Source organism: Tinamus guttatus, unplaced genomic scaffold, assembly GCF_059628265.1.
Source record: "Tinamus guttatus ecotype Peru unplaced genomic scaffold, ASM5962826v1 Tinamus_guttatus_pri_ptg000716l, whole genome shotgun sequence".
NCBI lineage: Eukaryota > Metazoa > Chordata > Aves > Tinamiformes > Tinamidae > Tinamus > Tinamus guttatus.
The window spans coordinates 1,241,975-1,255,055 of NW_028289250.1; the positions used below are offsets into that span (position 1 = coordinate 1,241,975).

Consider the following 13,081-nt stretch of genomic DNA (forward strand, 5'->3'; position numbering starts at 1 on the left):
CCAGAGCCCATCATAGCACTAGCTGAAGCTACCCTTCTGTGAATAATAAGAATGACTTGTCCAACTTACAGATACGTATAGTTACTGCAGATCATAGGGTTTTTTTAATCATTTGAAGCCCTGTGCCATCCCCCAATATGTATAAAGGAAATATGCTTAAGAGTGGTTTTAGCAAACCAAAATTCTTTGAAGAATTTCAAGTTCCCTGAAAAAGAATTCCCTGAAGAGCATATAATCAGAATGTAGATAGCTCAGGCTTCCATTGCTAATCCTTCATAGGAGTCTGTACAGAAACACGAGTATCATGCAAGTGTCACAGGCAGATGCACACTCTTAAACGCAATACATAATTCCAGCAGCAATAACCTGATATTTACTTTTTCTTATTATATACATTGAGCAATGAATCAAGAGTATGTTTCCATCAGGAGTTTCGAGATAAAGCTCCGAAGCACAACATCTCGTACAAAGTTTGCATGAATGTAGAAAACTCACTTCCTGGAGAGGGGAGCAGCATTTTTCTGCTTGCTGTGAATAGCACATATACAAAATTCTACGTGGAGAATGTTGTGAGGTGAAAAATGAGAAAACTGAAACCTCTTATAACATACCTCCTTCCCTTCCTGGCCCAAACTGCAAATCCACCGGGCACACGATGAGCCTTGGAAATAAAAAGAAAAATACTGCTTCTCAGAAGGAACATTTTTCAAGCAAATTGGAAATCTGTAACTATATAAGGGCTTTGTGCATATTTTGCAAGATTTGCCTTATTTTTCAGTCTCTTGAGTCTCTTGACATCTTTAAGACATAAATAACCTAAAATTGATGAGACCCCCAGGCAGTATCTAGACTTGAGGGGAAAAAGAAAAAAGAAAAAAAAAACAGTTTTGGGAATGTTTCTTTACCTCTTGGCAATTTTTGGCCAACATGAAACCAGGTTTACAAAAACCAAGAGACACTGTAGGCTTTAAAGGATCCTTCCAAAGCCAAAATGAAACAGACAGTTCCCTGCCTTCCTCACCCACAGCCAGACATGAACAAACCTTTATTCAGCAACAACCTTGCAATTTGGGGCTGCAATTAGCAGGAAATGGTTGCAAACTGATACCTGTGCTGTCCTCTCTAACCTCACAGACTGTCTTATGAGTTGCTCTGCAACTCTTTCCACCTATTCCCCTTCCTTCCCCTGGACCCTGCTCCACTCTGCATAGAGCTCCAGGCTATCACAAGTCCTGCTCTCCGCAACTCCTGACATAAAGCCAAACCAAACCTTACAACTCACACACTGGCAGTTGCTTAGGCTGGGAATTAAAATGCAGTAAGAGAAAATAAAGTCACCTTTCACAGAGCAAGTCATTTTCCCCCCCTCAAATTTGATCCAAATTTTTGAATCATCCTTATGTTCAACTGATGGTTTACCCAGGTCCTCATGGAGGCTGGAAGACAAAAACTCAGCAGTATTTGCCATCATCCCACAGGCAAAAAAATTCCATGTTTCAACACAACTGTCAACTTACTAATTTATATTATGAAACATTCAGAGTCCATTAATACTTAGAAGAACCAAGAATGTGACCATATAGGCTGCTTTTAGGAAAGCAATTGGCAAGAAACAAACTAGACTTTGGTTTTAACAGGTCTTCACTGGAATATTTTTAAAGTAACGGTTTATTTATAAGGCAGGCCCACAGAACATGAGTCGTGAGAGAGATACAGACAGATGGACAGGCCACAGCCCTTTGAAAGGCTAGCTCTAGCTGTTTCTATTTCTTCTATTGAGAGTTCTCATAGTAATGTCTATTGAGCTTTGTAATAAATAAAACAGAAGTGAATTGAAAGGCTCTTTGTAGTCCAGCATAGCTTAAGTTTCCTTCCATGCAAGAGGAAGTATTTCCCTGCTGTTATTGATGAGACTCTGGAGGTTATTATTGCAGCTTATTCTACAATTCCTTTCAAACATCCAAATTAATGTTGAATTCAACTAGAATGTTGAAAAATAAGTTCTGAGATACATAACTTTAGATTTGCCCAGGAAACACTATGAAACAGTCTAACATACAAGTTTTATTCAAAACACAAAATGCATGTTTAAGTATATGTGTTAGGACAGCCACAACACAGACAGCAAGCCTAGAGATACACAAACATTAACCCACATCACAACCTGAACTTGAAGGAGTAAATAAGTTTTATAAAATCCTCTAAACGCACACTAATATTCCAACAGTGGTTCTGAAAGATTCACATACACAAGATAATAACAGATTTCAAATAGGAAGTTTTTCCTAAAACCAAGTACCACATTTTCAGATGTGAGTATTTAAAGTTAACGGTCCTGAAAAAAAAGAGAGAAAACAAAAAGTGGTCCGATTTTCAGGCCAGCTGAGCATTTCAAGATGGCACTATTTTACTAAAAGTAGTTCATATTCCTTCTTGGATCAATTTCCTCACTCAAATGTTTAAATTCCAGCTTTAGTTCTATGAGATTTAAGGATTCCATATGAACAAATGGGTACCCATCAATAACATCTCCTTATCTGAAGGGGACAAAACATCTTCTCCAAAGATTAAATCCTTGCAACCCACTACTCCTCTCCATGTCACATGCTATACTGTAGTATGATCAAGGATTATTTGGTAGGTACGGGGAAAAAATAAGAAAAAAGTGAAAAGTTACTCTTACTTAGATAATTATGTACATACAACATTAACTCATCGCTCCTAATTGCTTAGGACCAGGAAGTTTTTTTTTTGTTTTTTTTTTTTTGTTTTTTTTTTTTTAATTAAGAAGTCTTCACGAAGTCTCAAGGCGTCTCTCAGCATTCAGTCAAGAGAATAAAATACTCCAAGGAAAACAAACAAAAACTAACCTTCACTCCTGAGGACAGGTTCTGTATCACCTGGTGTTTTATCTGGCATCTCAGCAGAGACAGTCTGAGTAAGACCTAAGGGACATAAAGCAAAGAAAGCTTTCTCAAGCAAACCCAGCATGTTTCAGCAGAAAACTCCCCAGATCACTGTGAAGGATGCAATGCAGCTTACATAATTTCCAGGTATAAATATTAGATATCTGAACAAACAAAACTTGTTAGACATTAATTGAAATGCTGTCTGGTAGACCTCTATCCCTAAGCACGAATATTTTTATCCCCAGCTGAATTCCCAGCTGGAAGCCCATCAGCTGGGGCAGAAGGGCTGCTTGTCCCCAGTACTGCTGAAGTTCACAACAAAACACTCTGAGTGCCATGCCAGCCTACGTTCAAAAAACTGTTTACCTGAAGCTTTCACATGTTGTACAACCCCAACACTTCTTTCATCCCATCAGTGGGGAGGGACAAAAAGGCTTCTTGGGCTGACAGTGAGCCCACCTCACCTTAGCAGTCCTGTGCCCCTACTACACTGCAGGGCCAACTAAGGGCCTGCTAAGGGCCAACATGCAGCCTCAGATTATGTATTCTGATGTATTTATTATTGTTCCAACACCAGCTGGACTGGTGGTACTGTCTCCCGTGCAAGCAAACCTCAAGGTCCGACAAGACAGTATGAAAACAAAATGCAAGATTCTCTGGGCCAAAGGAAACGTGTTCTACTTGGGACAGGGACTTGACCTGGGTGACAATTCACATGTGCAATGTTTTATACAGTACTGTACAGCATGTACATGCATGAAAAGGGTACCTGCACAGTTCCTACTAAGGTCACTAAATTTCCTGTTTCTAACAGGGAAACAGTGCTTCCCAAAAGAGCAGCCTCAAGTGCACAGAATTCTGGAGAGCAAGTACAGAGCTCTGAGGAGCTTCCCCTAGCTCATCCTGCAGGGTAACTGACAGGCAACATCAACAGAATAGTTCACAATTCTTTTTTCCAAGAAAACTTTCCTTTCAAGTACATAAGGTACACACCTTATGTGTGTTTTAAGGATTTTAAGGAAGTGAAACAGATTTATACCAAGTGCCCCATCCATGGTGGTTCTATTTGTCACATCAGATTCACAGACATGTAAAAGCTTAGAAAGACAATAGACACTTTTGAAGTTAGAATTCACCACCCTGAGGGGCAAACTAGTCTCATATTAAGCTGATGAAAAAAAACTCTACTACATATGGTCAACAACATCTTCACTTAAGATCAAATCCACCAGGTTCTACTGAGGAATTACCACTGATGTAGCATTTGGCCTAAGGACTGCTGAACTTTATCCTTAACACAACATTTTACTACTGAACATTTGGAATGAGCAGAAAAATCTTCTTTCAACTCCTTATCACCCTAAAACTAACAGCAATAAACCTTACCCACCTAAATATCTACATGTGCAAGTTCACAGATCAGAGCTGGACATTGTCACAAATTTATTGAACAAATATGCAGGGAATTTAAACAGCTATAAACACCGAGTGGTCTCCAAAATCCTTTATGTTTACTGTAAATACTCTCCAGAATGAAATTTAAAAAAAAAAAAAAAAACACAAAAAACAAACAAAAAACACACACACACACCACCACATACAAGGAGAAAAAGGCCCTCAAAACCACTGTACTTATTTTTCCAAACAGATTGCTCAAATTTAATTACCTATGCTTGCCATCCTTAAGAAGCTGTCTAAAATAAATACATGGACCAAGATTAAAGACTTGGTAAGCTTGCCTCCACTGCTTTTCATTCAATGATCTGGTACATACTGTTTGTGAATATCAAGAAAGTTTATAAATCAAATTCCAGCTGCCCAGTGATTTACTACTGAAGTTGATTAGAACTGGTGAATCACACAGAGCATTGAAGTAGTCACATGAATAAATCCAGTAATTACTACTATGACTCATTTCAAAATTCAGGGAAATGCCTTCTGTAAGTTCCAGGTTTTAAATAAATGGGTTCACATTACAAATTTAGGGTATAAGTGGATGTACATGTACTTTGGGGGATAGGAAAGGGAAGGAGAGCTGAACTTACACAGAATTATTATTATTATTTATTATTTTTTATAAAAAGAGGACTTACCCATTAACATTTTCATGGGGTAACTCAGTGAAGTGTTAATAAGGTAAAACTAGTAATCTCAGAAATAAATTTGGATTTTTATTGATCTTTTGTAGAACAACTAGATAGGAGCAAGAAAAAATAGGAATGACATAGCTTTTTTTTTTCCTGTCATAATTTTCATTTAGGCAAGTACAAATTTCCTTCTCCAATACAGACGAACATTTCATGCTACTTGAGTTACAATCTTGCTTTTATGTCATCAAAAATCAGTCCCAGAAAGCATAACACTTGGAAGATGCCTGCCAACATTCACTTTGTCAGCATTTAATGTGGTGCCTGTGCTCTCCTGTTGAGCGTGACCCATCATTTCCTGCATAAAAACAAACAGGATTCAAAATGGGCACGGAATGACCTTGGCTTTTTAAAAATAATGGAATGGGAGATGAAGAGCTAAATCATTCAGTTACCCTGTTTCACGTGCAGTATTTATTGAAGAAGTTCAGATTTTCCATAGCTGTAACAGCTGTCTCTCTGAAGAACTCATTTGGGTAATCCAAGGCAATTCGATTACTACCACTTCACTAATGGATTTTTCACAGGTTTACCAATTTAGCAGTTCTGCAGCACAATATGAGAGAGTCGGGGAGGCCTAACAGTTGCAGCAAGCTGAAGAAAACAGACCTCTGTGCCCAGAAAATTCCACATTCAAAATGCTAGCACGAAGCCCTTGTGACTATCACCAATGTTGCTCAGTAATACAGTCTAATATGGGTTGCTGTTTCGTAGTTTCTTCTGGACAGCACGTATAGCGTATGTTTATGGGATCAAAACAGTTTGGGCAGAGGCAAACATGGCAGTATCAGTATACTAAGGGGAAATGTTGAAGGCTGTTGTATCATCTACCATTTTTAAAATTACACCTAGAAAGTACAGGCAAACTAGGCGACCCAGAGTAATAGTATAAATGATTACTTTAAAAAGGACGGAAATCAATGTGCGTTAGATCTAAAAAGTCAGATTCCCTCCCCTCATGAATGTAAATTGTCTCCACCCTTGCTAAAAATAAACAAATTGCTGATTGCATACAACTTATACCAAGTAATTAAGGTACATGTTTTTTTTTCACGTAACCAGAATAAACTTAATCATGCAGATATGCTGTGCTTTTGTTTTCTTTGAGGGGTATAGCAAAGCTAGCGGAAAAGAATATTTAAACATTTCAATTATTGATTAATTTTATCTATTTAAAGTTTTATAAATTGAATTTTATCTGTTAAATTTAAAATATTTAGAAAGATAAAATTTAAAATTGTGCTCTTGCTTCCTGTAACCTACCAAATACTAAATGAATCAAAAAGCAGAAGGCAGCTTAGCATTGCTTTATTTATGAAGTTTACAATTGTAAACTAGAAGGGAATTATTTCACAAATAATATTAACTAATCCAGAAGGGTAAACCTTACCCCTTACCTCCTTAAGTGATACCAAGCAGGACTGGTGGGGGGGGGGGGACAAGCAGCATTTGGGGTATAAGCTTGTTAATAAAGTGTAAAAGAACATAATTCTTACAATAAAATTCTTTGAGTTAGTGGAACTTGCTTAGAAATGGAGCAAACTTTGGGTTGCCAAAAATCTGTAAATAAACAGACCTTACAAAAACACTTCTCTTAGCACTTCCAAATGCTTTTGTCATATAATTATTGATATTTAATTATCCCTGGCACCTTTGACTCAGCTATTCTAGTAGCCCACATGGTACGCTCTTAGTATTTCTGAATCCATCACTAAGTTCCTTTTTTTTTTTTCCCCCCCCCCCACTACTACCTACTGCTCACTCCTCTAAGCAGTTTTTCATGGAACATCCCAGTAATTGAACTTGCAATATGTATGCATCCATAGTTTATGAACAAACATAGCTATGGTGCTTAAGTTTTCGGTAGGTAAGCAAAAAACTCCTAATGGTAACCAAAAATATTCAGACCTGTGGCCATGCATTTTCATATGCCATAATCAGCCAGGGCCACCCAAATGAGCATAGTGGGAGGTCCTAGGTCAAAAAATTCTTTGTTCCTTATGGTAGACTGGTTTACTTACCTTTAAAATCCTGAGCTGTGACAAACTGCAGATCAGCTTTACAGTTATGAAAAGTAAGACTTCAGTTTCTTTAAACATGGGATTCAACAGAGTATCATGCTATAGCTGAACTCATGGGAGTGCAAATTTAGTACATTTAATGACTAAAATATATTTTTTAGGAAGTATATACAGGAGAAATGTTAGTTACCTGTATTTCCAAACAAATAAAATCCTAGCCTGTCAAATTAACTGCACTTTTCTAAATATATATTATTTTCAAGTTATTCAAAATAACTATTAATCGAAGTATTGTGTTTTTCAATTTTAAAGTTTCATGGAGTATTTTTCATTAGAAAAAAGGCTTCTTCTGTTCCATTTTTATTCTCCCAGCAATTTATAGCTGTACTCTGAAAAGCAAGTAGTTTGAAAGAAGCTATTGTTAATCACAGCAGCATTTGCAGTCGTAACTATGGAGTCAAAGTATGTATTTATGTTGAACTACTAACACTGCTAACCAAAGTCTAACCTTAATCTCCTCCTGTGTCAGATCATTAAACCCTAGATCACATCTCTTCCAAATAGCTAGAAGTGATCAAATTTAAGTCTACTAAATTTCTTTAAAAATTCCTCAAAATATAGCACCTTAAACAGAGACTGAATTTTCTGATTTTCCAGAGCTACAAACTATCACTATTACTAAGATCTGCTTCTGCTGTTGCCACTTTATATTCCTTTAAAATACTTATTTCATTTTTAAAACCAGTCTTTTACAGATTAAATAGTACTTTATGAATGCAGATCAACTATATCTAAAACAACTGAAACCTTTAAGTTCCATGTTACATGCTGTGCTGTTAACAGCAAAGCCAACTGCTGGTTTATTAAAATAAAATAAAAAACATTTCTTCCTACTTAAGCAGATATGAACACCCTAAGTTGTATTACACTGTGGGTGGGGAGGGCAGGGGGCATTAATAGTTTCAACTCCCAGGTGAATGGTACAGGAATTTTCACCTTCAAAATGCTGGCTTTGATTATATGAATGCAACATAATTTGCAGAAAGTCTCAGGTAACAGGATGAATTCCAGATTCCAGGAAAGACTATGGTAAATCCTAATCTACATTAACACGACCAGAATTTGATATCTGGCTGCTAAAGCAGGACATCTGCCCTGGACCTAATTTTTGTGGTTTGTTTGCCTAAAAATCCCTTCTAGATCAGAGGCATTGCTGCTCTGAACCCCATGAGAATAACTTTAATCCTAGGTCACAAACCATAAAAACAAGTTTATATGCTCATACTAATGCAATTCGTTCACATGAACTCAGTGGTGACACTGAAAGAAACTCCTGCTGTCATAGAGAAATGATAGAAACGAGGCAACACAGTGTGCCCTCAGGCCTCAGTACCACTTCAATTCTCCACCACCCCTAACAGAGAAGTACCTATGTAAAGTGTTATTTCAATTTAATATTTATTTCTTCAAAACAGCACAGGGTTCTAATGGTTCCTTTCATTCCTTCCAGCAGAGGTCTGGATGTGGGGGGTGAAGTAACGGCTTCCCTGCTCCACCAGTCCTCTCCTTCAAACTCCCACAGATATTTCTTGGCTTTTTTCCCCCCTTCATCTCAATACATAGGTTGGAGTTCAGTATCTTTTGGAAGATGCTAGATGTCTGACACTGCTAAACCAGGTCACCCTTGCACCATTCTCCACAGAAAAAGCCAACAATAGTGACCCAAAGACAACTACACCAAGAGATGAGCCAAACTATAAGAGACACTAAAAGTCTTGTTAAGATCTTCATACATCATGGTATCTCTTTCCTCATATATATTCCTTTTCAAAGAATTGAATCAGTACAAGACAGCAGCATCCACTAATTTCTGGACATAATCACTCATAACATAATAGCACCAAATAAATAAATAAAAATATTCAACTCTTTTCCCTCAAGCAAAAACCAAATCAGACTTCTCTTTACCACCTTCATTCTGATTTGCTGTTAAATTCTGTATTTGAATCTGAAAAACAGCACAAATGCTCTACTATAAGGAACGAGGTGTCTGGCTCCTCTGTGGTTAAACTGCAACACATACATCATCTCCTTCCTCCCATCTCTCCACTAGCTCTGAACTCATTCCCAGTTCCACCTCAAGACTTCGGCCACAGTTTTTCAAACCCACTAACAGATCATGTTCAGCAACTAATGACTGTGTTTTAGTCTGCACGTCAAGACAGTATTTTTACAAAGTAATGCAGGATACAATGTCTAGGAAAAAAGAAAAACAAAACACAAAATAAAACTTCCTCTACAAGAAGTTCACTCTACACAAGGCTCAAAAAGATGAGATTTATTCACCCTTTTACTCATGTCCAGTGATGCTGCGAGACTTTTTACTTAACAACATATATGCTACCATTATGCCAACTGAAACAAAAAGAAAATCAATCCCATGGTGTCTTCTCCAAGGATAAAAACAGACTAAAACTCAAACAACACTTTCATCCTGTGTATTTCCCAGTTGAAGAATTTATTCCCCTGCATAAATTCAAAGCCTAAACAGGAGAGAGAGAAAAAAAAAAAAAAGCCTTTTACAAACTTGGCTTTGACCAGAGTTCAGTCCAACACAGCCTACCATCATGCTGTACCACAGCAAGCTGATAGAAAACAACATCATGTCTCTCCTGTGGTGCTGCTGTGATAGTGCCTCTCCCATCTGACTTTCTAAACTTGCGCTGTACCTCGGCTACAAAACCACCCGCTCGAGCACAGGTGCTGCGGGTGGCACTAGCTGCCCCTGACAATACCAGGCCACACTCCCTTTACAGACCAAAGCCAAGTGGTTGTAGCAGGAGCTGCTCATCCTTTCTGCTCAGCATGCGGAGCAATACCTGCGAACTGGGACTATCTGAAGGGCTGCTCAGTTTTGGAGATTAGATTTGGGTTTGTGTCATCTGGCAGCCAAGCCATGATCTCAACAACTTTATTCTGATGATACCTTTTGCTTATTTCAAAGTGCTGTTTAATTTAAATATTTTGCTTCTCTCATGCCTTTATACCATACAGTCAGATTCAGTGGCCTACGCAAGTACTCAGAGAAGTTACATGCCACCCTACAACTCCCAACCAAACAAAACCGGCCCTTCCATATAGAGGTCACATTTCATCTATGCACAGTAGATGAGTCCCTTTGGATGCTTATTCTTGATCTTAAACTTGAGAAAAATAGGCAGACTTGAGCCAGATAGTTCAGTGTAGGATATTCCCAAAATACACTTTGAAGAATACAAAACAAGTAAGACAACTAGGACAGTCCCAGGACAGTTAGGGACTTAGAGGCAAGCCCCAGCAATGACTGAGAGCAAAGCAGTAGCTAGTCATAGCCACTGAGTACTGTTGTCCTGCGACAAAATACAGCTCTCCTGTACTACTACTGTTCCTTAACATGCAGATTTGAGGAATAACACTACGTACTGAATTTTGCCTTCTTCCTCTGTAAAAAGATACAACAGTGCAGTTGTTTTTATTAAAGTTTACAAAAATGAAGATTGAATATCTTAACTGAGCTTTCATTACATTGTTTTCCAATTTCCTTTTTTAGATAATATTAGTTCTACTCTTAAGTGCTATTTAAGACCACATGACGAAAACCAAATTTAAAATTATACCCTACAACAAACTCACTAAAAGGCCTCAGCACAGACAAGAATTAGCACAGTTTGACATTTTCAATAGCCTTTTTAAACTTGAAAAGCAGTCTCATTTACTGTTATAGCATTGGTAAATTGCCACTCTTCAGTACTGCAAGTACAAAGTACTGAGCTAGCCCGTGAAAAAGCATCATGCACATACACCCCCTAACAGTACTAAAGAGACTAAAGGATTTTAGGCTACAAGCCTTCCCATAGCAAGAGCAGTCACACTCAGTGGCAGAACCATGACAGTTGCCAGAAAAGCCCTTATGACATATATTGTTCCTCCTTGATGAACTCTGCTATAGGGACGTAGATAGTTGCTGTAAACTGTCACCAGGGAGATTTGGGACCAAAGAGTCTCTAGAAATTGCACTTGTGCCTCTCCATCCTTCACACCACTACCGGAAGCACTCATACCCTCACACATCGAGGGTGTACACAGACGTACCTTGACTTTGATTAGAACTGCCCCAAAAGAGTAAAATTGAAAAATAAAAAATTGAAAAAAATGCCAAACTACATTTGGTATTTTCCGTGGTCAGATGCATTTACTTGTAATAAAAGCTTCAAGGAAAACAACTACTAAAAGTGGAAATGACAACCTGATGTAGGATGGACAAGACTCACTACTAGACCAAGAACTGCCATTTAATACATAAATCCCCACACCTTCCACAGCTGGATATGTAGCTGTCAAGCTTCAGTCATAACAGAAGCTGCTTTATTGTACACATGGTTAAGGGAAGTAAACTGAGCAGGGGGAAAAGTGCAGAGTGGATATCAAGTTACTCAAATTCCTTTTAAAGACCTGCTTTGCTACAATTAGTTAATTAGCCCAGCCACAGTCCTTGCTATCACACAAGTGCACAGGTAAGATTTCCCTCTTCAGTCTTTTCCACATTCAATTCCCTGATGCTCAGCAGCTGCATAATTTGGATTATAGGAAAAGGCTGCTACCATTCCAGCTCCTGTTGAGCAGGAACAGGATCAAAGGGACAATAACCCAGCATCCTAGTGATCATTTTCTAATTCTATTTCTCTGTTAATGAAAAAAGTGAAAATAAATAGGCCTTTATGTCTGGCATACATGAGAAAGAGCCCCTGATACTTGCTTTTGCAGGCTTTAATTTTTTTTTTTTTTGCAGACTTTAAGTTCCTAAAGTAGTTTGCTATTATAGAAGATGTGTGGTAGCACTTACAACAAGCTTCTTTTTGCTTGATGCTTGTACTTACAATATCATAGCATGCTTTCATAGAAAACACTACTGTTGATCAAATTCATCATAGGATCATACAGCAGAGGAAATCAAAACAACAAAAATCAAAACAGACAGAGGAAGCAAAGTTGTTGTTGAAGCCCAAAGCATCCAAACATAGCAAGTATTATAAATTACTTTCTCTGCTATTTATCTTATGCAAAGCATTACACGTACATGAATATTACTACATGCTGAAGAAATACTACAGTGATGGGTAACAGGACAGACTCCAATATTAAATATGGCAACTCTAATCTGGCTTTTTTAACCTCTTAAATACAGTTTAAAAACTTAAAACTGTTTGGCTTTATTATATATTTTTAAATAACTACCTCATAAAAAAAAAAATAGAGAGAGATCTTTCAACAGAAAATCTTGGTCATGAATGACAAATTTCCTAAACAAATTAAATTTCAAATAAAGAGGAGAAATATCTTTCCCCACTTCAACTGTTTTTTTTTTTTTAATTTTTATTTATTTTATTTTATTTTTTTTAAGTTGGAGAAAACAGTTAAAGAATGTTTGGTTTGGCATTGCCAATGGTAATTTAGCAGCAAAGCCTACTTAAAATCATGATAATGGATAACTGGCACTCCCCCACTTTAATCTTCATTGTCTTATTTCTTCTCCCTAAAAAAAGGGGCGACTCCCTTATGCTTTGCAAAGGGAAAAATGGACACAATTTAACAGTTTCACTGCAAGCAAACAGCTCCTGTAAAATTGGCTTCTCGAATTTCCTGTAGTTACAAGTGACCTGTATTACTGAGCCAACTACTGCCTCAGTTGAAGTGAGGTGTTTAGATAAGGTCCTCTTGATAACTAGACAAGTAATACTCTGTTGAGTTTTCCAGAAACAGTCATTTGAACTGCTAGCCAAAGTGCAGTTGTGCATAACAAAGTTACTTATATATACACACTTTATAAAACACATTTTTTCCTTGCAGCCCTCAAAAAAAAATCTTATACTTTTTTGTTAGGGCAAGTGTGATTAATAAACTGCAGGATTTTTGTTTTCATCACAAGAGTATATAAAACTAGGAAACCAACACAGCAAAGATCATA

General features: G+C 37.5%; 1 protein-coding gene across 1 annotated transcript in view; it reads right to left on the minus strand.

Moving 5' to 3' along the window:
• PLEKHG1 (pleckstrin homology and RhoGEF domain containing G1) overlaps positions 1 to 13,081 on the minus strand; it is a 123,420-nt gene that overhangs the window by 95,480 nt on the left and 14,859 nt on the right. The window contains exon 2 of the mRNA XM_088537060.1: positions 2,871 to 2,945. Coding sequence (XP_088393186.1) covers positions 2,871 to 2,919 — 49 coding nt within the window. The 5' untranslated portion in view covers positions 2,920 to 2,945. The remainder of the gene's footprint in view (positions 1 to 2,870; positions 2,946 to 13,081) is intronic.